At 29.8% G+C, this 27338-nt stretch overlaps 1 protein-coding gene across 1 annotated transcript in view; it reads left to right on the top strand.

The window, feature by feature from the left end:
* LOC113375466 (reversion-inducing cysteine-rich protein with Kazal motifs-like) overlaps positions 1 to 27338 on the top strand; it is a 199651-nt gene that overhangs the window by 2914 nt on the left and 169399 nt on the right. Inside the window, exon 2 of the mRNA XM_026615400.1 lies at positions 7458 to 7513. Within this exon, the coding sequence (XP_026471185.1) occupies positions 7458 to 7513 (56 nt within the window). The remainder of the gene's footprint in view (positions 1 to 7457; positions 7514 to 27338) is intronic.

Raw genomic sequence — 27338 nt, 5'->3', positions numbered from 1 at the left:
ATGTTTACAGTCGGTACGTTTTCGTCAGAATTCTTTATTCAACTTGGTTGAACCATACTGTCGAAAATGTCGGGAACATTTGTTTGGACAGTATATAAGTCACTTTAAACGTTAAAGATCATGGAAAAGACTGGAAAACACTGGAAACAAAATCTCTATAAAATATCTGGTAATTTTATATGTTTATGTGCTATGATCATTTTGACCACAAAATGGATTTTTTTTTACTTTTTTTTCTAGATCTCCAAAACCCCTCGTCTTGTCTCCTCCAAAATTTAGTCAATTTTTCATTCTGTCAATACATGTGGAATGTGTTTAGAATAATTCAAATTCAAATTTCACACTTTTTACCTGTATCTTCGAAACGGTTGGTCCTGCGTTTGCCAAAATTAGCAAGGCTTCGTATCATTAGGAAACGAATCACTTTTTCAAAAAAAAAAAACAGTTTTATCACGTAAGTAAAAATACACGTGATGTTTGCTGGGGGAGGGGGAGTAATTTTGAATATCACCATGTATGTATCACCAACGAAGATGTCAAAAAATCCTTAAAAACTCGCTCACGTGATTAATGGACGCTCCCTAAGCTATGTCAAAATGTTCAGAAGGCTTTGAGACAAAGATATGCATACATTTTCAATTTTTTGTGAATACTACAACAATATTGCTTTGGATAAACTAAATTATTCCATAAAAAAGTTTTGTGAAAAGAGAATATTTTTAAAGATAGCTAAACTTGATTGTCACTTAATTTGACTTTACATTTAATTAATGATGTTCAAGTTAAACTACCAGTATTTTTCGTTAATTGTATGATTATGTAAAACAAGGATAAGATTCCTGTAACTTGAACACCTTCTATCTCTTATTAAAGGTCTCTGAAAAGAATTTTGAATGGTCATAATTCTTAAATGCGCATGACTCTAATTGACTTTTGTTTAAGTTACATAACTTTAATGCATTCATTTTATGTACCACTTAAATCCAAAACAACTAATCCACATGCATAACTTCAATGCTCGTGACGAAGTTATTTTGCCTTTCTCTGAAACTATTTTTGATTATGGTAGAAATATAAACATCTATAAAATTATATATGAATTCATCATCTAAGTGTATAGACGTTTAATATACTAATTATGTCGTGCAAGTGCTGGTAATTACATGCTGTGAATGTCTAGTTTTTCTTCAATATTTGTGTCGATATAAAAACATGAAAAACGTCAAGAAAACAAAAGTGTTGTGCTCATTGCAGCCAGTTTTTTATGCATATTATTTCATCATTAATATTAACAAAACTTTATTTTATTCCTTTGCTGACTATGTGGTAAGGACTTGATCTAGCAACCACTGCTTCCGGATTAGACACCCATGTCAGCCAGCTTGAAATCAAGCTGTAGTGATATCAAAACTTTACTTGAGATTATAGATCTAAAACATAAATAAACTTGGCCTTTCGGGCGTATTCATCAGAACCAGATCAAAATTCTATTAAAAATTTCATCAGATGGTACATAGTTAATTTTTAGTCATTAATAGGATTCATATCGCCTTGTGGAGTAACTACAGTTTTCATTCTTGATTAAACAAATAATATACGAAAATATTTTATATTCAATATTTTGTCATCATTTATTTGTCAATCAAGTTTTTTTTTCTTTTTTTGTAACTTCCAGTAGGGTAATTTAATGTAACCGTCCAAAAATCGAAAATGAAATTTTTTACATTTCTTCATGTTTTGAAGGTTTCTGAACATTTTGGCATACCTCAGAAAAAATGGATGTGTGTGTGTATGTATGTATGGACACATTTTTTCGTCCACGTTTTCGGGCGCACGTTTCAACCGATTTGAATGGTTCAAAAAACATTCGATTCCTCTTGATAGGGAGATGTGCTGATTAGTTTTTGGCAAAGGCAGGTCCAACCGTTAGGGTGATATGGAACAAAGGTGCAGAAAATAGAAAATGAGTTTTTGAGAGAACAAAGCATCCGATTTGATTGATCTAAAAAACATTCAATTAGTAATGATTGGTAGAAGTGGTTATTAGTTTTTGGCAAAGGCAGGTCCAGCCATTTCGAAGATACAGAGATAAATGTGCAAACAATGGCAGTTTTTAACAGCGTGATTGAATGATTCAGAGAACTTTCTGTTTGTTTTACCAATTTTTTTTTTCAAGAAAAATTTTCTTTGTATATAGAAAATAATTCAAATTTTATTTTTAATTCTGAGTAAAGTTCTAATATACTTTGAACAAATAATTTCAACTTTGCAATTCAGTTAATAAAATTCTTATAAATATTCGACAATGTTACAATATTCATAATAATCTATATGAAAACATTCAATATTCCTCGAACATTTCGTTACGGTACGAGAAGTTCCAGCAATTTGCCTTAAGGCATGATGCCATACACCCTACTAGTTATAGTTTTATTGGTCTCGCTTAAGTTGCATTTGGCCACCTACAACGTTTCATTTTTTTTATATTTTATATTAATTATTTAAGTTTTATAATACAAAATTTTGTCATGTACTCACAAATTACTTTTTTTTGCATTACTATGTAAATATAATATAATATATATATATATATACGTTTACTATTTCAAAAACCTTCTGTACGGAAATATAGATAGCAATATGTTTCCAAGTGAAAATAGCTTTTGCCCGGCATTGTTGCACCAATAAAAAGTCAGCCCTATTAGATTAATTCTAATAACAAAAATCATCAAATATGGATGGATTAAACATTGGGTTACCATCTAAAAATACGAAGTAAGGAGAAGTTTCAGCCCAACAGCTCTTAGGGCGTAAGGTTCTGATTGCTGTTAAAAATATTAAAAAAAAAAAAAAATTGTATTGATAGACGATTATCAGAAGAAACACAAAATTTGGCACAATCTTTGGCTCCTTCAGGGGCTCGCAAGGCTGTTAAATTAAAAAAAAATGAACGAAAAAATATGTTTTATGCATATTGTTGCCTAATATTGTATATTAATGTATGTGATAATAACTTTTAAATATTTATGAAGAGAAATTGTTGAAAAAAATCAACCAATTTTTTTATTTAGAACGGAGGGGCGCGCTGTGAAAAAGATTGGAAACTTTTGCATGCATTTTGATAAATTTTCCGCATTTTAATTATTTCTATACAAAAGAAAGTAGTTTGATTTTCATTCTTCTCAAAATGTACTTGTAAATGCAGATGACCAAATATTTAAATATTCTGAATAAAAATCTGTAATTTATATATATATATATATATATATATATATATATATATATATATCATTGCTATATGAATATATTTAAATTTAAGTATGCAGATGAAATACGACTTACCAAATTGAATTTCAAATAACAATACTCAATGTGAAATATAGCACTGACGCCATAGGCTAGAATAAATTTGTGCTAGTCTACAGTTTATTCATACATGTGTATTTGCTAAAAAAAATACAAAGTAACGTTTCTATCTTTATGTCTATATTATATTATTTTATAGATCCGGTTTTTTGTACAACTTTTGCATTTTTATTATTTCCAATATAAATTATTATACGTTTTATAAATAAATCAAGACGTTTTGTATTTGTTTAAATACAAATACATATTGTTTTAATGTGATCATATAGAAACCATCTATTATAGGTTACTGAGTTTATACTGTCTTTTTTGCCGTTTGCGATTTTTTCTCAAAATTGACTGAAAATACTAGTGTTCAACAAATATTAGCTTTTCTTTCATTTGATTAATAATGGTCAAGTAATGTTTTATATCATCCAAACGAACTGACAGCAAGTCTTTACAACACCACACATTTTTTTTTAATTTTATTTGAACAGCGATCAGAACTTATTGGTTCTATGAGCTGTTGTGATCATATCTTACAAACTACGTTTGTTTTATTACAGAAGGCAACCCAAACAGTTGTCACATCTCTGTATGATAAATTTTTATTACAATCTCTGTAATAGGGCATGTATGGTGCAACAATACCAGGTGAGGGCTATTTTCATTTGGAAACATATTGCTATTTATATTTCCAAGTGAAAATCGTTGTCACTGTTGCCTGACAACAGGCTGCTCGAAGTGGGTATCGAACCCGGGACTTCTGAAACAAGTCCCGTCGCTCTTAACCGCTCACCTACGGGCGAGCCCACAACACCACACATAAGATTAAAATGGATGCAATTAATAGATCTAACACATTAATCAATAATAAGTTGTTCTACCATATTATTTATGATAGATGTGTGTATGCATGTGTATATGTAGTCTGTGTAATGTACTTTGTTTATAATTGTATGTATATATTTGAGTTTTTTTCTTTATTATACCAAAATTTAATTAAGATATAAATTAGTGTATTATAAAGGGTGAACCACTGGGTTTTCCTTTTAAAATTCTATGTTATTTGTCAAACTAATTACTCAATGTCTTTCTATTTAAACAGATTGTAATTTATAAGAAAATAATATAAAAAAGTAATGTTTTACACAACCAAGTTAAACATCAACATCTAAAATATATACATATATGCAACAGCATAAATCTTTTCTAGTACTCCTTTTTTGCATTTATTACTTATAAGTGACGGTAGCTGTACAATACAGCTACATTTTTACACATTTAGGCACATTTCAAATTTCAAAATGATATAACAGTTCATTTATCACTTTGGTATATAATAATATTTGATATGTTTTCATTATATGAATTTGAGAGCAATAACTCCGCTAACATATGGTTCACATTTACGAAAGGGTGTGATTGATATCGTAAATTAAATTAACTTTTTTTAAATTATCTTTACGTATAAGGTCGACCTGTGCACAAAGGTCCAATTTGATTTTCAGTAATTATACCGACTAAAGCCAAGTAAAGTGAAACCAATATTGAACTATGTTCAGTAAAATTCCCAGTTAATTTCTAATTATAGAAATATTTTAGCTGTGTTTCTAAAATTTACAGCTATCGGTCAAACAGATACAATGTCTTATTTATAATTTTACTAGGATTTTACAAAAGTGTAGCTAAATTATTTAACCAATTCGAGATAAAAATTTTATGGGCAAAACGGTTACAACACATATAAAGGTGTGAACAATCAAAATTGATAAATAAAAAAATAAATTAAGTTGAAAAAGCGCCTTTACAAGAGATAAGTTAAATAATTAGTTCTTCCCAATCTGCTGATGAATATTTCTGACGAAATCAAAGTTTTTATGTAGTGTTATTTCTGTAAAAAACGTACTCATGAAATTTATATTTTGCATTGGTTGAATAATGTAACTATTATTTCGTAAAAATTCTTTAAATTAAAAATAAGACATTAGATATGTTTGCCTCCTGACTGTCCCATTTTACCCCGCCTGTGGGATAAAAAATCCAGGTGACAATTTTTTGAAAAACAGCCAAAAAACACATTTCTACAATGATTCATTACTTGGGGGTTTTACTGAACATAGTCAGATGGTTGTTTGTTTAATATGTGTTATTTGTTGTGATATAATTGTTTTGGTTTTTACAACATTGCTCAATTTCGACGTTTTTGCCCCTCATTACCATATATATATATATATATATATATATATATATATATATATATATACATTATATTTTTTTATCTTTCAATCTTTTCCCGCATTAATGAATTGTAAATCGTATTCCTGTTTGATTCATTAATTCCAATGATCATTGATGATTTTATTAGGCAATGAATAGCAATGATTTATATTCTGCGGTATAAATGGCTATAAATTACATAGCAAAATCTAATTATTTCTCAGTTTGTAATAGGTGTTTTGTTACTTTGCAATAATGTAAGCTTGAGAACATTTTACTTGGCGGGCGGGGAAGTTGTATAGGCAGATGTACAACTTAGTACAGGTTTATTGCATTCTCAGAATGTATGTACGACTTACAATTAGTCAATGTTACATTGTTTAACGGAACGATTTACTAGCTAAAAGTCAGTAAACTTTTAAAATACATTAACAAATCATGCTTGGACGGACGTTTCTACCACAACAGAAAAAATTGACCAACTTGAAATTCGAAGAAATAGAATTGAGATTGTTGGAATGGAAGTTAATTTTGTATACGGTAACGTTTATTGCTGCCAAAATAGCACGATTACAGAGCCAATTGTGATCTAAATAATTATTTATTATATATCCATTATATCCGTAAAGATATCAGAATTGTACTCCACTGAAACGCATAATACTGAAAAGAAAAGGAAACTGAATCGGACCCGTTCTGCAAAAAGAGTGCCTCCTGCACCCCGTCGTTGAGGGTGAAGTAGATACACAGAAACGAATGGAAAGAAGAAGAATGCAAATGATTGACGACACGAGAAGAGATAATGCAGGGAAATGAAAGCCGAAGCGCAGGATCAGGAAGCATGGAAACAGAAGTTTTGAAAGAACAAAATAAAATACATAAAAACGAAATGTGTAAAAAGGGGAGGGGTAAAAGTGTTAATGAGAATGATAGGCGACGAAGAGTAAGGGAATCATTTATTTGTGGTGGCTCTTACACCATGGACCTGCCTTTGGCCAGACTACCATTTATTATACTATCCGCAATGTCATTTTTATATACTGAGCCACTGCAAAACGTGGCTGGGGTCGGCTATTGTAATTATGAATTTTGAATAGATAAAAGATATGATTAGGAGGCGTTCGACTTTTTAAGAAATTTTGGACACTTTCTCCCTCTTGGTGATACGTGGTAATATTTAAAATTCCCCGGCAAACCTCACGTGTATTTTTAGTTGCGAGAAAAATGGTAAAATTTTAATTTTTTTTAAAAAATGTTTGGATTTTTTTTTTTAAATTCAGATAAAAAATAAATACACGTGATATCTTACTATACCTCTCCCTTCCCCTGTGATATTACGTGATTTTTTGTCAACCCCCCTTTCCCCTAAAATTCTCACGTGATTAATGGACGCCCCCTTATATTAAACATTTGTAGACAACTATCTATTGTGATTCTTGAAATATAGTGAAACTTGCTAATTCAAATTTATCAAAAATGAAATATAATATTTCATATCATAGCACACAGACTAACAAATTGCAATAACGATTATTTAAACATTTCAAGAACTTCAATACATAATTCATATTAATTGTTATCATCATAAATGGAGACATTAAAAATAAAATTCATATTCATGAAAACTTAAGATTAAATTATTTCATTAAAATTATATTTAAGTGTCTAAATTATATTCTTATTTTTATTATAACGTCATTAGAATGAAATGCTAATCATTAATATAATATTATTATATTAGAAGTAATATGTATAATCATTGATTATTGATTAGTTGAATTATTTTCTTTATCCTTTCTAGCATTATTTTATATCTAATTATTATTCAAAATCTTGTACTATATTGGGAGTAAATTTGGATCTGTACTTAAATATTGATATCTTTTCAGATTCTTTCACTTGCTGCTCCAAAACTGCGGGATCATGCCGAAGTTCTTGCGAAAAGGTAAGAATATAATTCAATTTATAGATTACAATGATCAATATAATAATTCTCTTATGATTGATTTTATTCAGTAAAATATTGTCGTGGTTGTTATTTTGTAATTAAAAAATTATAAAAACAATTTGTGCGGAGACTTATTATGAGTGAAACCAAATCTAAGGCGTTGGTGAAATTATCATCATTTTTCGGTTATTGTAATTAATTTTTACTAATTTTGGTCATTTGAACTGTAGAACCGTAACCGTGAATAACATTTTTAGGATATCACAATCGAAAACAATATTGCCCCAAGTTCAAATTAAAACTTTCTGTTGAACTATGAATTTAAAATTTTTAAAATTGGTCGACTTTAAGAGGCTTTCCTTTAAAAAAAATGTTTTAAAATGTGTTGGCAAGTTTCATTAAAAGTTGGCACATTAAATCAGGATTGTAAAATAGTAAAATACAAGATGATTTTATTATTGAGAAGTTTTGGGTAAAAAAAGCCTAAAAGTGGCATGATTTTTGCTAGAACATTTTACTTCGATCGGTTCGAATGTTTCTCTCTCGCACGGCAAGCATTTGAACTAATTGTGAGTAAAAGTACTAGTAAAAATACTACCACTCTTAGGATTTTATTTTTTTACTCTAAATTTTTCAATAATAAAATCATTAAGTATTTTACCGTTTTACAATCCTGATTAAATGCGCCAACTTTTGATGAAACATGCCAACAGGTTTTAGTACTTTTTTTAGAGCACGGTCTCTCAAAATGGGACGATTTTTTAATTTTAAATTTATAGTGCAACATAAAGTCTTAATTCTTGAAAACAATTGTGTTACTATTTTGACTATGGTCCTAGAAGTGCTATTTATGGTTACGGATGCAAAGTTTAAATGAACAAGATTAGTAAATATTGACCACAATAACCGAAAAATGGTCATAATTTCATAAAAGCTCTAGATTGCACTTAGAAGCTTACAACTTCTGAACATTGTTAGACATTTTTTAAAAAATTTTTTTTAGACACTTAGCTATATCTATAATGATTCCCATAATGGGCCGATTCTGCCGCACAACAGACCAATGTTATGGCAAGGCCATGTTACGCTCCAACTTCCATACAATTATGCTACTAAATCATACTGAATACTGTCAAAATGCCATGTATTTGCTGTGCATTCAGGCGTTTTACACATACACTGCAGCGTCAGTTGTATGTTATGAAGCTGAGTCAGAAAAACCCTGTTATTTAAAATCATTTTTTTGACATTTGTGCGGTCTCTAGGTTAGGTTTTCTGAGAACCTGAGAAAAACCACATGGGTTTTGTCAATATTTAGAACGAATTAGTGTGTATGTAAAGTTCTTCATAACATAGCCTGGCCATAACATTTGTCTGTAATGATGCAGAATCGGTCCATTAACGTCAATACTATCACCATATTTTCTCAAGGTCTAGGGCACTATATATATATATATATATATATATATATATATATATATATATACAGGGGCGTAACTACCGCCGTATCAGCCGTATCAAAAATACGGGGCCTCCGAGCCAGAGGGCCCCCAACGAGCGCAAGCAGAAAGCAAAACTACAATTTTTCAAAAAATTAAATAATTTTAACGTAGTTTGCATTTTCTTACGGTATCAAGAGGTATTGAACTTCAACTTGTAAATTAACGCTTTAAGAGAATTTATTTTTGCTGCAATATTTCTGCAAGCTCTACCAATCAATTCAATTAGTAAAGCTTTTGCACATACGATAAGTTAATATTCTTGTTAACAAATCTATAAAACTTTTTATCGAAAATTGGAAGTTTTATAGTTATATTTATAACATTTTTATATTTGTTTTTGTTACTACTTGAATTGTCTGCATGACGCGTAAGTTTAATAGTTAGATTTTGATAAATGTGATCAACTAAATCATTCTCAGATTTGTTTCTTTACTGTTATATTTCTCTTTTCTTTTCTTTATATTCCAGTAATGACTTACAAAAAACTAGTATTTTATTAATTTAAAAAGACTGTGCGAATTATGATATAAAAACTTATTGAAATCGTTTGCTAAGGAAGTACAAATTAATTGCAAAAAAGATGGATTGCAATAACTTTTTTAAAGAACAAAAGACAAAAGATAATGAAGCATTATTATGATCGAGTTATCACAAGATGAGAGAATTTTAGACTCGAAATCTTATTTTAAGTTATACTATTGCTGTTCGGATATATTAATTTCACAAACCAAACAAAGATTTCAAAACCTTTGCGACGCAAGTAGTAACATTTGTCTTTTTGAAATCGAGAATTAATAAACATGTCGACTGTCGGAAAACTGTCTATTGAATTACTGTAAAAAAATATTGTAAAATATCTCTTATGATCATGACCAATTGATAGTTCTAGAAATAAGTTTGATTACAGAAATCTAAGAAATTTATTTCATTAAGGTACAATGATAGATGCAAAAAAAAAAATAGTCTTGGATTCAGTTTTCCCAACGAAATAACAGTATGCATTTTTTCTTGGCCCTCAATTACAATTTGCAGTAAAAATCACAACTGCTAAAAGAATTTTTGAAAATTAAAACTAATTAAAAATTACGTAAAAACTTTAGGACAGAAATGTCTACCGGACCTGTATGTTCCAAGAGACAGAATCTTTATAAAATTTAAAGATCACTAAATAATTCAATTTTTCAAAAAAGGCAAGGAAAGTGAATATATATCTGGAATTATTTGTGAAAAATTCAGAAAATTAGATAGATAAATAAATATTCTTTTAATTTTATGTATTTTTATATTTTGTGAAAAGCAAAATTCTTCTTAAGGGGGCCCCCAAACAAATTTTGATACGGGGCCCCGTCAAGGCACGCTACGCTCCTGTATATATATATATATATATATATATATATATATATATATAATGAAATTATGAAATAGCAATCGGTTGGCTTAATTTTAACCATTCATACTAATTATAGTAAGCGATTCAATAGTATATCATTAATATTGTTACTATATATATATATTACTATATATAGTAATATATATATATATTACTATATATAGTACTATTACGGAATGGTAATTTTTTTTAAACTAAAGTCTGTTAATTTTGCAATTTTCAAAATGAACAAATGTTGGGCCATGACAATATTTGTTTTCTTATTTGCCTCGTCTCGGCATCGCGTTAGTTTACACTGCTCGGCGTCAAAGTGTTTTCAAATAGGTAGATCCGAGGCTAGTAGCACCACGTGTTCTCGAGTGTGAGTTAGTAATGTCCTTACTTGAATACTAATGCATTCGTGTTGACTGATACGTTCGCTTGTCTCAAACGATCATTAGATTTTGACTTTTTATGTTCAACTTAAATATGACATACACACGATACCCATATACACTAATGCCATTAGTCTAGTAAGAGTCCTATCATATATTCTTATGATTATATGTACAGACTTGCCTCGAGCTGCATTTATCACACAGTAATTTCTGCATCAGTTTTCCATAAATCGCAAACCTTGTCCAAACCTTCTTCCTTTCTCTTGATCCGTTACCTTCAACATTGTTAGCACTGCTCAATTATTTTTACACTATGTTTAACCAATTCTAGCTATAATTAAAAAAATTTTTTTTTCAATTTGTCACTATAGTTTTTAACATCTTGTAGAGTAAGTTATTGAAATTATAAAAATGCAAAAATTTTCAATATCTTTGTTATGTATTCGTGTGAACTGATATGTAAGTAGTCAAAAAAAAAGTTTGATTCGTTTTTTTAATACTCTATGTGTTAGAAGAGTCTAGTTTTTGGTAGAGGCAGGTTCAGCCGTTTCGGAGTTACGATAGCAAAACTACTAGATAGTTGGCGTTTTTACTATACACTTTTATGTACATAATTTGTACATGCACATAATTTTGCGATTTGCAACAATATTTGAGCATTTTATTCTTATAAGCTATAAAAGCACACATTTCAATGGATTTTTTATTTAGAGTTCCGTAAAAATAATGAAATACAAAAAATGACTCATTTTATAGATAAAAATATGTAGGTATTCTTTATAAAGAAACTTTGCAAATATTATTGTTATATTGTTGGGGTTTGGAACAGGATATATTTTTGTGAATCAATTTGTTTTCAAGTGGAAATACTACATATTAGTTGAAAGATGAGAAAATATTTCTAACAATTCTCACTTTTTTTTTTGCTAAATTCTAATTTTGATTGGTTGTTTCAATTTACCTTAAAGCACACAATGACATAAACCACTAATTCTATTTTTTATTTTCATATACGAGTAGTTCAAGTTTGTTCGCACAGCTTTATTTATTTGTCTGCGAAAAGCAATGTGCGAGTTCTTTTGGTTTTGCTATTTTTTAGTATTTTTTTAGTATTTTCGTAGTTCAAGTTTGTTCGCACAGCTTTATTTATTTGTCTGCGAAAAGCAATGTGCGAGTTCTTTTGGTTTTGCTATTTTTTAATATATGGCAAAAAGCGGAAATGGAACACACGATATAATTTTTGGGATTTTCGAATACTAAAACCTATTCAACAAGAAACAATATTACCTTAAATAAAATGATGGTTGATCTAGTCCTTAAAGCTTCGAGGCCATTCTATGTATCTAACAATGCATTTCGATAAAGATTTAAATACAGGCTATAAAAATATTATAACTGTTAAACGAAAACTTCATAGTATTTACTAGTTCTCAAAATGTACTAAATTACTAATTATGTATATGGCACGTACTTACCGAAAACGTCTGTGTACATAAATGCTAAGATCTGTGTCTATATCCATAAATTTTATCTCTATGCATATAATTTTATTATATTTAAGTTTCATGTCTGGTTGTAATGCACTTGTAAATAAAGTAGAAGTAATTATTCGTCAATGTTTTATGTGGCATATCGCACTTCAACTTTCATATTTTCTTATAATTTTTGGACATTACTATTAATTTTGGAGATTTACGAATTTAAGTTATTTTTAAGTGGTTATTAACTTGTTCATTAGTCATATTGACATATTAGTCATACAGATTAAATAAATAAATAGATGCACGCTTATACCCTTTTAATTTTTTAAGTAATTATTTTTCTGAGCTTTGATATAATAAAAATATGTAGTTGGTATGTATTTGGAAGTCCAAACATTAATTAACTTCTCGTAGAAGTTATAATAATCGTCAAAAAATCGAAATTGAAAATTTTTGTATTTTTTATGACATACTTTAGAAAAAATTGATGTATGTGTGGTGTTTGGATACAAATTTTCGTCGACGATTTCGGGAACGCGGATCAACCGATTTGAATAATTCAAAAAAACATTCGATTTGTATTGATGGGGAGAGATGTGCTGTGACTAGTTTTTGACAGATGCAGGTGCAGGCGTTTCGAAGATACGGGACAAAAAATGCCAAAAATGGTAATTTAGTTTTTGAGATGACGAAGCGTCCGATTTGTATAATTCAAAAGCCATTTTACTTGTATTGACGAAGCGAAGAACTGGAACAATTTTTGGAAAGGCGAGTCTAGCAGTTTCGGATAAACTGTGGTAAAAGTTTCAAAAAATTGACATTTGGCGGTGAAAAATTAACATTAGACATATGTACTTTAACACTTTCCACTCGCCAATTCCGAGATTTATATGAATTTTGCCGCCGTAAATACAAATTTTGTTTACATTTCCATGGGTTCCGTGTTTTAATGCTTATCCGTTAAACTAACATGCGGCGCTTACGCGCTTCGATATTTCGAAACAGCTATGCAGCGCGATAGTTTTGAAAAAAAGTTCAGAATTTTCAAAAAAAATCAAAATATAAAAACAAAGTTTTCAAGAAAGTCATTTTTTTTCAAAAATTTTAAAATTCTCATAAATCTATTTTTTTTTCAATGTTTTCAAAAAAAAATTGAAGATTTTTTGAAAATTTTAACTAGCTTTTATGAAGTTTCAGCAAAATTCCTTAAGGTACGATGCCATGCGCCCCACTAGTTTTTAGTTAATTGATTAAAATTATTTTTAAGCGCTCCATTACTTTGTTTATTTAGCAGATATGTAATTTAACTCGTCAGTATTTCACAATTCACAATTGAAATTATTGTGAGGTTCGAAGCTTTCTCGCGCGTTGCTTTTTGTCTCATTGTCAGCGATCGTCATCTGTTGCTCGTCTGCATGTGTTATATGTTATGTGTTATGTGTTATGTGTTATACTGTTGAGCTTGTGACAGTGCTACTTGGACGTCCTTTGCATATTAAATTTATTGCCTTATGCACACATATTTAATTTCTTATGCGAACAGACACCAGCGCATTATACTCCGAGGCAGCAATATACTACAATTTATAAACGTACAGAATGAAAGAAGCGAACATGCATACACATTATATATATATATATATATATATATATATATATATAAATTCATTGTGACATCCTGTGAAAATTAATTCGCCGAAATTTAATAATATTTAATTACTGATATATGCATTCTTTATCCATAATTTATTATCTCTTTATTAAACTTAATCAATTAATATTGAACTCAGTATGTAGTCTGTTACTATTACAAGTTGATGACAACGAATGTCTATATATATAACCTTTGCTAAAAATAATTAATGCTATCAATCAACCTTTGCTATCAAAAAATATGATTCTAAACAGTGGCACCTAGTACCGGACATTTCAAAATAACCTGCATTGATCACATATGTAGCCATCTCCACGCTCTGGAATATCTGCACTTGTGTTTTGACGCATATTCTTAGATATTGCAAAAAAGGCACTATTCAGTCACCCTTTGGGCTGGGCCACACCGATGCTCTCAGCTGGTGCATTCATAAGCTTTTCATTCTTTGACTAGGAAATACGAAAAATGTGGGTATGTGGTGACCGTTAGCACTCATACAGAATAAAATTAAATAATTGGAATAAATTACGTAAATTCTCACAAGAAATATCAATATGTTTACTGTCCGGCACTAAGGGACGACTTAGTGTCCGGTGCTAAGGGACAGACATTTTCGTTCATTTAATGGCACCTACTAAAATTGGTTAAAAGATCTAATGGTAGTCTACCATTTTACGGATAACAATCAAGTACAACTTTTATCGTTGCATACCACTCAAATAAAAATTTATAAATATGCTAGAATTGCTTCCGTTGATATTTAGGTGACGCCGTGATTTTCCGCCTAAAACAGGAAAGGGTTGCTCTCGCCGTGGCCGTGTGCGTCACAGGCGAGGCTTGGCGCGTGATCCTGTACCTTTGTGCTTCCCATGCCCCTTTCACTTGTATTTCGAAATGAAAAGATTTATACTCGCTTAAATAATGCGCGTTAAATAGAGTGTCCGGTGCTTGGTGCCGTCCGGCTTTACGGGACTTCCCCCTATATATGATTCTACTGTCGTCATAATTACTTAGCGTCGTGGCTGTTTTTTATAATTCCATTTTACAAATTTAAACTAAACAATTAAATTAATTTATTTAAACTAAAACTTTAAATGTATATTAAATTATTAGTAAGGAAAACGTAATTTAGTAATTATAAAAGCGAAAAAGCAAGTAAGATATGGTACGAAATTATAAAAATTATAGGAAACATTATTGAAGCAATTATTTTGGGTGAAAAAACTCAAATTGTTCTTATACCGTGGATACTATACAAATTCTTTCTGAACTTGTTATACTGTTTAAAAGACTTCAATTTTTACAATATAATAGCTTATACAATAACCATAAATAAATCACAAAGGCAGACAATTAATTTTTGCGAAACAAATTTATAAAATCAATGTTTTAGTCGTGGACAATTTTATGTCGAGTGCTTGAAAGTTAGAAAAACAAAAAAATATTTATACATCTACAGGTATGAATAAAAATATTATATATTTCTTTGGCATTGAAATAAATTGAGCTATTGGAGATAAATTCGTTTCAAAAATAGAAGTGTATAGTTTCTAATATAAAATTAATGTACATACTTTTCGGTATGAATTGAAAGGTTAAAAATCATTATTTTGGAAAAAATTGGAACTTTTGAATTTTAGACGTAGGTACAGTACAACGTCTACCGGGTGATATAGTATATATATATATATATATATATATATATATATATTATTATATATATATATTTCGATGCGTATTCGCATTTGCATTCATATAAATATCGCTCCGTACGCATAAGACGCCTCAGAGTCAACGAACCTCATCAAGTCCCTTTGGGCTCGTGTCTGTATAAGTCCTAATTGAAAATTATGTTTTGCATCTGACGTTCAATTATTGTTGTTTAGACTCTTATTTACATTTCTCTGCATTTCGATTCGTAAAATTTGCATTTTTATTGTTTTAACAATTTGTCTTGTTAGCTGTCGCACAGGCTGGTTATGTCCAAGTCATGATGGCGTGACATTGCAGCAATTATTTATATAAATGATGATCGCAATTAAATAAGGTGTTTAATAGGCGACGAGGATGGTAAAGTTATGTATACAACGCGCCGTACACCTTGTAGAGCAAGTGTAGAGTGATCCGATCGGTTTACTTCTTTGTTTTTATAGCCATTCAAATATTTATTTTGCGAACGTTTGATTAATGGCCGTTGATACTGACAACTTGAAGAGGTAGTTCTTGATTTTCACACTTTTATGGTTTACGTGTTATTTACTAAACAGTAAATTATACCGACTAGAGATATATTTATTAATGGAAGGAAAATTTATTCAATAATTTGTTGCGCTCATTTTATTATTTATTATTTTTTATCAGGATGGTGTAAAAATATTATGACCAAGTTGGCGTGAAATTAGTAGACTCTACATAAGACTGTTAAAAATCAGTTTTAAAACTGAAATCAAATTGCTGGTAATTAACTACTAATGCTCAGCTTACAGCAAAAAACAGTGATCTATCTGTTTACAAGTAGCAGTTATTATTAAAAGAAATCTAACAAAAAAACTTGACTCTTTGAATGCAATGCGGTCTGCATTTGTGATTACGATTGTAGGACGCTGACTCAATACAATGATGTAAACTTGTTCAAACCAACATACTCCGTTTAAACCCTATCTCCAAATCAGTATGCTAAGCTTTTATGACGACTGTAACTACCGTACCTTGGTACCTAGTCTACCCTACCTAAAAAAAAAAAAATATTAATCATTATTAGTGATTAATGGACGGCCCCAAATTAAAATCAAATGCTGTTTCCAACTCATTAGTATAACTAAACGTTCATAATTATAGAGTCGATTAGTTGTTTATTTGCATGTGACAGTTTTGACATTTATTATTATAAATTTAATTATAAAATTGGTGACTTTGCAAGCTTCACCCTCTCGTCTCAGAAATTCCATAAATAATTTATTACCAATAGGAAATCTGATTGTGACAATTATTTTGTACATACGTATTACTAACACTTTACGTTTCCAAATTGCCCAACATTTTAAGGGCAAGTCGTATATATAGTTTTCAACAGAAGTTTTAATCTTATGATGAACAATTTTATACTCGGTGAATTATTAAATCGAATTGATAGATAAGATATACATATATATATATATATATATATATATATATATATATATATTATTTGTTTCGAACAGCAATCGAATACAATATCCTATGATCTACTTGGCTTAATTTATTCACTCTCACACATGCACTCAGACTTACAACACCCATATGAAATTATTCTACTAAATTTTTATATGTCAATAGTTGTCACTCCAATGAGTGATTCACAATTCTGTTAATTTCTGCTAATAGTCCTGAATGGTCTTTTCAAAACTTCTTTTTATACGCTGAATGACTCTAGAATTTGTTTGATATTCCAGTTTTAGAAAATGTTTGAACACTGGTTATTTTTATTACTCTGTCTAAAAATTCTATGTTATGGTCGTAGTATAAGGTATTATTGCTTCCAAATCAGGATTGGTGATGTGTCTCAGAATTTTTGACTGGGCACGCTGCATTGACACTGTTTGATTTTCTCTTACCAGCCCCACAGTTGGATGCCATATGTCCATATAGGTTTCATCACAATCTTGTGAATTAATAATTCATTATTAAAAGATAAAATTGACTTGCGTCCCAGAAGTCAGTATAGTTTAGCAGTTTGAATTCTTATAGTTTCTAATTTTGTACGAATATGATCCTGTCTGCGTTCTAGATGCATAACTAGACTCAATCAATACAGGTAATTTCCTGGTTCTTAAAAATGCACTCCAGATAGATAAAATATAAAACTCTATTTCAGCTAACAAATATTAAATAATAAAAGCTTGAAGACAGCTTTGCAAGCTGAGAAACTTCAACTTTAATCGATGAGCATAAATATTTTTCGTTACCGTATTTTTGAATCATGTAAATGAAAATGGACATAACTGCTGTGAACTGACAACCCTATTGTTAAAGGTAGTACCCGCTGGATGACTAATCTAATTGACAATAATATTTTTGCTCATTACAGATAATAAACCGATATGACGTCAATAACTATCGGAATTAAAATGTTTTCACAAATAACTGCTTTATTGGTTTTCCCGGTGAACTTTTATCTCAACGGTTTCATTGCACTTTCGAATATGGTATTCTTCATAATATATGAAGCTGGTATATTGCGGGTATTAATGTTATGCAAATACTATGCAGTGTCAAAGAAAAGGATGTCTGTTGTATGAGCCAGCGTTAACAATCGAATCATAAGTGCACGGCTTCCTGCTTATTTGTCTGATGGAGTGGATAGAATAGACTTCTCGAAGTTAAGCAAATAAATCACACCTTTCATGTGAACAGATTCGAATGAACTGTGACTGATTGTTATATTCTTGTGTTGATTGCAAACGCTATGCCGCCGTATAATATTTATGATCAATGAGAAATTGAGATAACACATGGAAATTGATTAAATGCTATTAAATGGGTGTTAGATGAAGTTGTCTTATAATGTTAACGTTGATTCAGAGTTATACTGATTTATAGAAAAGTCAGTTTGACGATAAAATCAATATATACTAAAATAATAAATAATGTAGGGCGGAGCACAACAAAGGTCTAATTTGACTTTGTGCAATTATAATGTGAAAACCACACCATAATTGGTTCCATCATAACGAATAACACATACCAAACTAGTGGTGAATGGTCTCGTGCTGCAACTTTCGGTATTAAAAATTATTTAAAAAAAATATTCATTTTTTTAAAACCTTAAAAATTGATTTTTGAGAATTTCAAAGTTTTTGACAAAAAATAACTTTTTTGAAAAAAAAACTTATTTTCATATTATATTTTAGAAATTTTAAACTTTTATCGAAGCAATCGCGCTGCTTTAGCAGCGTAGAGACTAAATATCAAAGCGCGTAAGCGCCGCGTCGCTACCTAAGGGATAAACGATGTTACAAAACTCGTAGAAATGTAAACAAAATTCATGCTTTTTATTAAAATCTAAATAGAATATCTGATAATTTGATGTGCATATGTCTAATTATCATTTTTGACCGCCAAATGGCTTTTTTAACTTCCCGTAGGGTAAGTTATTGTAATCGTCCAAAAATCGAAATTGAAAATTTTTACATTTCTTCACGTTTTGAAGGTTTCTGAACATTTTGGCATACCTCAGAAAAAATGGATGTGTGTGTGTGTTTGTATGTATGGATACAAATTTTCGTCCACGTTTTCGTGCGCACGGATCAACCGATTTGAAAGCTTCGAAAAACATTCAATTTCTATTGATAGGAAGATGTGATGATTAGTTTTTGGAAAAGGCAGGTCCAGCCGTTTCGGAGATACGGAGCAAAGAATGCAGAAAATAGAAATCGGTTTTTTGAAACAAATATTTTCAACTTTGCAATTCAGTTTATATAATTCTTATAAATATTAGACCATGGTACAATATTTATTTATAATAATTTATTTGAAAGCATTTAATATTCCTCGAGCATTTCGTTACGGTACGGGAAGTTCCAGCAAAATGCCTTAAAGCACGATCGTCATTACTACAATATGTAAATAGAAAGTTTCAACAAAATCGTCAAAAAAAATTTCAACATTAAATTACGAAGAAACGTTTCGGCCGATCTTGCTACGCATTCTGTTACATAGTAAGTACTAACAATAAGTACTTACAACAAAAGTTGTTTTTGATATAAAAGTTCAGAAATTAGTTAACTCGAAATGTCAAGTCATATCAGACTGTAAAGTACATCAAGACAGCATTCAACATTGTTTTAAAATATTTCTGAAAATGCTATGTTAGGCAATAAACTCGATACTAAGAAACATTTGAATATGCAATATGACTCCTGTGTGAGATTTTTATTCATTTTATTTATTCAAAACTTTCGACATATCATTTTGCATATCCTATCCTGATCAAAGTGGCAGTTATTAACGCATGTGTGTCAACGAACGCGCGCATATCTATCCGCATACTTATAAAAAGAGATAAATAAAAGTACAGAAAACGGCAAACGGCAGTTATGATTTTTATACGACCACCATATTATTAAATTGATTGATGTAGAAGACACAAATGCCTGCACACGGACGCATAGAATGTGCTTACTATTAAGACCAAGTAATTATTGTAACTGAACCCATTTATAACATAACAAGGGAGCTGAATTTCTAATGTTCTATTAGTTTATAATATGGACGTTGCATTATCTATGGTTTTTTAATTATTGCTATATTTTGTCTTATGCATGCTGTTCTAACAAACTCATTCCACAAGCGAGACAATTTTATATGAACACTAGTGGTGCTTTGAGGCAAATTGCTTTAACTCGAAACGGCTAGATCTGTTCAAGAATTAATCAGCACGTCTCCCCGTCTACAGGATTCGAATGTTGTATGAATCATTCTTATTGGATGCTTTGTTCTTTCTTCGTATCTCCGAAACGCTTGGGCCTACCTTTACCGAAAACTAATCAGCACGTTACCCCATCAGAAGGAATTGAATGCTTGTTTAATTATTTCAATTAAGCGGTGTTTCCGAAACACAGAGTACATACACATACATCAATTTTTTCGAAGGTATGACAAAATGTTCAGAAACCTTTGAAACGTATAATTTGGAAACTTTCAACAAATTTTAAAGCATTTAACGATTTCAAATCATTCAACGAATTTCAAGATACTCGATGAATTTTGACGTTTCACTACGAGCTTCATCTTATAATTAGACTACATCCAATGTGACAAATTTTTTTTCAGTTCAGTATCTGAGTTAAGTTATTGAGAATTCTAATTTGTTATCGTGTTGTTTTAGTTTGTGGACAATAATGTTTAAGTTTTAAATATATTTTAATCGGTAATGATTGGAAAGACTAAAAATATTTTGTGCATAAAATACTTGGGACGTTTTACTGGCTCGTACAGCAGCGTCACTTCCGCGGATAACACGATGAGGGTTAAAATTTTCAACAAATTACAAAATTAACATAGTTTAAATTTTTCAAAAAAATTCAAAAGGGACTGTTGACGCAACTGGAAAAGATATCGACAAACAAATAACGCCATTCTATTCCCGTCGGTGTGGACTATATTATTAATGACAAATATTGTTAAATAATCATTTGTTAGTCTATGAAAAAGTAAAAACAATTTGTTGTTCCAAATTTTTAGGTAGTGCGGTTGTTTGGACTTCTTTAATTCAAGTTATTTGAAGTTTTGAAAAAACAAATTTTTGGTTTCAATAGAATTCAAAAACAATCAAATTTTGGTAAAATTGCAAACTTTCTTCAAAATTATGTTTTCCTAAAAATTGACAATATTTTTTCAAAAACATTGTTGCGTTGTAGCCCACCATCGCTCGTATTATAATGCATATGGGCGGGTTGAGCTTTGCTTGTAGATTAGCATATTACTTTTACCGTTCTTTTTATTTTTGCGTAAATACGAAACGCTTTCAGAAATTAATTAAAGAAAAAGACCAAAAGACTAAGGAATTAAAAGTTATTATGAACCACATTCATTTGCTCATAATTGACATTCCAGCAAAGCAGTAGGCACATTTCATATTATAGTCACGTCAAGTGATCCTACTCATATCGCGGATGCATTGTTTTCTTGAACATCATCCTACGATCGACTCAGAATTTCATGAATACATTTGCATTGGTATTTGGCTAATTTAATAGTTGAATGGCATTTTTAAAAAAATGTATCTGTTTTGTAATTGATATTACTACTACTTCCTTTAGGTTTAAGAGGTACGACAACCGTTTGCGTTCTTATTTTATAAATCCATAGCTTTTGCTGTTTTAATAACTTCTATAGAAACTTACTCTTTTATACACGTGAAATTCACTTGAAATTAGGTGCCTCTTTCAGTCTTATTTTATTTTCTTATCTTTATTATTTTGTCAATCAAGACTTATAAAGTCTCATATTACAAAATTGCTTGCTTAGGTTGTAACAAGAACAAGCAAATAAAGTATACAATATATGTATATAAGTAACAAAAATTAACAAACTAAAGGAATATAATAAAATGAAGGAAAAAATAAAAATATAAATGAAAAAAATTGCCGACTAAAGACTTAATTTACTAGAAAATATTAATAAAGTCCACTTTATCTTTTCTTCTATCTTATTTTTTGTACTTTTGCATCAGTGGACGTTTAGTTTATTTTGTACATTGTAAACAACATTACGTTTTTGTATTATATTGATTCTTTAATAAATGATCAAAAAAATATAAAAAACTCCCGAATTAGTTTTGAGCAAATTCAAAATCATGTAAGATCATTAGAGAAGTGGTACAATCTTTGGTGACGGAAAAAATTACCTCAAATTACAAGTGTCAAATATCTGGGTCTGCATCTGGATATACGCTAAAATGGAAAACACATAAAGTAGAAAAGACAACTTGAAGAGGTTTTAAAACAGCTTTTCTAATGGGCCAAAAATCCTTCATCTCGGTGCATAATAAGATACTAATCTACAAAGTTGTATTAAAAAATATTTGGACATATGGCATAGTACTTTGGGGTAATGCATGTAAAAGCAACACAAACATCATCCAGAAATTCCAGAACAAAGTCCTGAAACTTACTCTGGGTGCTTCTAGCCATGTCCCGAGCTGGTTGATTCATAAAAAAACTGGTGGTGCATGGCATCATGCCTTAAGGCAAATTGCTGGAACTTCCCGTACCGAAAACTAAATTATTTAAAAAAACTTTGCAAAACTTTGAAAAAAAATAGATTTTTGAAAATTTTTGAAATTGTTGGAAAAAATTGTTTTTTTTTATATTTTCATTTTTTTTGAAATTTTTTTGCACTTTTTACCCCGTATCTCCGAAACTAGAAAACTATCCAAACGAACTGGCCAAATCACTTCCGTCGATGATTACTGTCAGAAAAAATATTTTTAGGCTCAGTTAATATGTAATGTGCACTTATATTGTCAAATTGTATATTTCAAGCTAAAAGATCTACTGAATATTCTAATTATATGTAGATAGTTGTTAATATATGTTAGAAATTTAAAAAAAAATCTTACATTGCTTATATTTCAAACTATTTTATGATGACTATGATGAAAATAATCACATGACAAAACTAGTTCGTATTTAAATTTAGTCTTTGTCCCTCAATTAAGAACTATCCATCAATTAGAACATTGAACTTACAATTAGAAGCTCCCATCACTTGTCATCTGTTCGGTGGCACGCCTTTTTACAACGAGTTTTAACATGTGGCACAACCTTAGTTCTGTGTCCTCATTAGAAATAATTACCTAAATTGTAGCTTATATAATTCATTAGAAGCTGACACTGAACAAATATTAATTATGAGGAAGAAGAAAAGAAATACACAAGTGCTCGTTTTAAAATTAAATCTAATATTCAACACCAGATATGGTGATATTTCTATTCGATTACATATTGAATCAAAATTATATTTTGAATAAAAATTAATAGTTAAATTATAGTAATCTTCATGTGTCATGGATTGACGTGGTTATTGTAAATTGTCATTTGACAAAAAAATACATATGAACGAAAACGTTTGCGGTTCTTTTCCATACAAATTTTCCAGCTTTTAAGAGGTGACGATAGGTAGTAGTACGTTCCAAAAACTTTTCCATCTTGGACGGTTTGCTTATTTTCAGTTTCTTAAGGCTGCCCTTAGATCACCAATCCTGAATCGGAAATACGTTGCTGTCACGAACAGAGTTGCGAACAATGCGTACATGTAGAATACAAAGTGTTCAACGTTGTATCTCTCTTCTCTAATTATCTTCCACATAATGACACTATGTATTTTTATTAATTTACTTTGAAATATAACTTTATTATATTTAAATAATATTTCTTATTTTTGTTTTTAAACAGTTGTCATATACTGCCTGGATTCAATTGTTTCTCATAAACGTGAAAACTACATATATGATATATATATATATATATATATATATATATATATATATATATATATATATATATACTGGTACTAAATCTGTTAGCAGTGCATATATTTGTTTGAGATTTTTTACTAATACAAAGATTTTGGTCGAAAGAAGTGTTTTTTTCTCGTATCACAGCCAGTTTTAGGACTTTCCAGATATATAATATCTCAAAATAATGCTATTTTGTATTCTATATTCTGTATACAATAATGTTTGTCCGTAAATGAGCTCTTTCAATTGTATACAACCTGCTAAAAATATTTAGTATTATATTATAACTTTTACACAATTATGATTTTATAATTGTGTAAAACTAATAGTATGCTAATCAAACTACCTGATGTATAATTAATTCTCGAAAAAGAAATAATAAAAGAATGTGAGGTATTATTTTGTGAAAATTTTGTACACAATTAAAGATTTGTTCTTATTTCATATATAAGGTTCACTGCATTATTTTCATATAAAAATAAACACATTCAAAGAATTATATATTTTCTCTTCAAAAATAAATACAAAATTGATTTTGATTCACAAGTTTTTTGTCAATTTGAGATTTGTATGCATATTGAAATGCATAAAATAGTAATTATTATAATAAAATGAACAAGAAAGTTTGAACTATTTGTAAACTATTTCCAAAGTCTTAATAAATTCTTAGATATGTTAACAACACACTAGAGAACACATTTGTGTCAAGTATTATGTTTCAAAGTTGTCGGAGTTGTGGAGTTAAGTGAATATAACTTCTCTCTTAAGCGGAGTCAAATCCTAACCGATGCTTATCATATCCGGCTTCGGATATGATAAGCCCCATCTCTAAATGGACATTTTCGAATTTTTTTGCTCCTAGGGGCTCAAATGCTTCCAAATTGATAAAAAAAAATTCAAATTAATATTGTTTTTTAGGTAGTGCGCCATTCAATCAAAGTTTTGTAAGGAAATAGCATGGGAGAATTTTCAAAAATTTTAAAAATGTTTTTTAGATATAACTAGAAACAAATTATAAAAAACCTGTTTTGCAGAGTGTCGAATTTTTAATAAAAAATGACCCGAATTGTCACTTTTAATTCATTTGTCGCTAAGTTATACCTAAAAATATTTTTAAAATTTTCAAGACTTTTAGAGAATTTTTTTCATTAGTTTGGAAGCATTTAAGCCCCTGGGAGCAATAAAATTCGAAAATGACCATTTTAAGGACCACCCTATATATATATATATATATATATATATATATATATATATATTCCAAAGGAAATGAGCTTAATTTATGACTATCCCTTGCTTAATTTAGTCCCATAAATAAAAATGTGTTTTATATCCTCCGTTTCGAGGACTTACATGTGCATAATAAAGGCAATATATTTTATCGTTATAACTGATCTATCTAAAATCCTTACATCTAAATCCAATCTACATTATTGTTTATCAGGTTAATAATTAATTTGATGGAATTGGAAATGATAGAAAGATATTGAAGACATGTATACAGATTTATTTTCTTGAAAATTATGTTTCTAGTTTTTAATTATTTTAAATTATTAGTTTTTTTTATTATACATACAGATTCACTACTGTCCGTATGGACATTCAGTAAATATAATGGCTTGTGCTAATTGGTATAAGGGCTATGGTTAATTGTGGTTGTTTGTGGAAGTAACCTGTGTTACTTCCACTTTACTATAGGAACTAGATTGTGTTGGGTGCATATTACTCTATAAACTCAATTGTGGCTAGTGTTTGCGTTTTAGTTTTTTTGGAAGGTTGTCTTCCAGCAGTTTTCTGGCGAGGTCGTTCGTGTGTCTATATTTTAGAATATTCTGCACACTTTTGTATGATTTCAAACGATTTGAAAGTTGTAATTTAATATTAATCACTATTAACCCTCCGTCGGTCGGAGTGGTCTGGCCAGACTTTTTTTGACTTCAATTTAAAAAAAAAAATACTTTTAGTAATTCTATCGACTTGAAATTTCTGGACTTTTCCTAAAATTTCATTAGTTCAATGTGTGGTCCATCCAGACTACTCCGACCGTTCGAAGGAAAATAAATATCCGACCGACGGGGGGTTAATAATTTTGATATTTGGCTATTTATTGAATTGAATTTTAATTCATCTTTACATATATCCAATTCGTTTCTTGATCACACTCTGCAAATTTTTGCTGCATGTATTTAGTAAGTTTTTCTTTAGATGTATATTCTGTCATTTTTTGTTGTAGGGCGATTTAAATGTTACATTAGGCCTAGAAATTATTTAACTGCCCGTAAGGTAAGTTACAGTAATTGCAAAACATCTAAAATGAAATTTTGTGCACATTTTTTCGTTTCAAAACCTCCTGAACATTTTGGCACACCTCGTTAGGAAAAATGGATGTATGTGTGTTTGTGTGTGTATGTATGTTCGAATATAATTTTTTGTCCACGATTTTAGATGGACAAATCAACCGATTTCAATTATTAAAAAAAATCTATTTGTATGTGCTGCTAATGAATTATTTAAATCGGTTGATCCGTGTTTCGAAAATCGTGTACGAAAATTTGTATCCGCACACACACACACGCACATACATACATACACACACACATACATAAATTTTCAGGAGATCTTGAAACGTGAAAATACGCAAAAAATTTTGTTTGTTTCTTTTTGCAATTACTATAATTTACCCCACGGAAATCCTAGGAAAGTTAATTATTTTCAAAATAAGCTGTTTCTTGTTAACTATGTTGTTCTTGTATATAAGTTTTTGTTGTTAAATAATGTGATAGATTTATAAAAATATATTTATTTTATTATGCGAAAACCAAAGTTAGAACGAACTTATAAACTCATATTGTCAGGAATTTTTATTTCACTGATTACATTCTGAAACTTCGCAATGATGATTTTAATTACCTTTTATCATTCGTTGATTATTTTTAACGGCTCATAATAGCTTTTTCGATGTCTTATTAGTTTTTTTCTTATGCAAATATGCTGTTCATCTCGGCATGATCGATCGGTACACATGTAACGCAAATAAGAAATGAATTTCGAAACAAAATAAGAGACAGTTGATGGAATACTTAACATTAGTTAATCAGTGTTAACTGGAAAATCAGTCGGTTCCATCTGATCGCCAGAACATTCTCTTGTATTAAGAGTATGCCTCGCGCGGTTGCCTTGTTAATTAATCAATTTAAAACATAAAGACATTACAACATGTGCCATAGGCTATTTTCATAATACTAGACATATTATAATGTATACGGATGTTATTCTAATTTATGATAATTATTGATATATTACTAACATTAATGGCAACATTAACGGGTATAGCATAATTTGCGAAGTTCTTCTAGTTATTGGATTCATTTGGAAAATAATATATATAATGTATAAACACACACACACATATGTATATGTA

The sequence above is a fragment of the Ctenocephalides felis genome, unplaced genomic scaffold, assembly GCF_003426905.1.
Source record: "Ctenocephalides felis isolate EL2017-DRISC unplaced genomic scaffold, ASM342690v1 CF-g0.4_SCAFFOLD_01886, whole genome shotgun sequence".
Taxonomy (NCBI): Eukaryota; Metazoa; Arthropoda; class Insecta; order Siphonaptera; family Pulicidae; genus Ctenocephalides; species Ctenocephalides felis.
The sequence above is the reverse complement of the archived record's forward strand: the minus strand, read 5'-3'. Positions and strand labels throughout refer to the sequence as shown.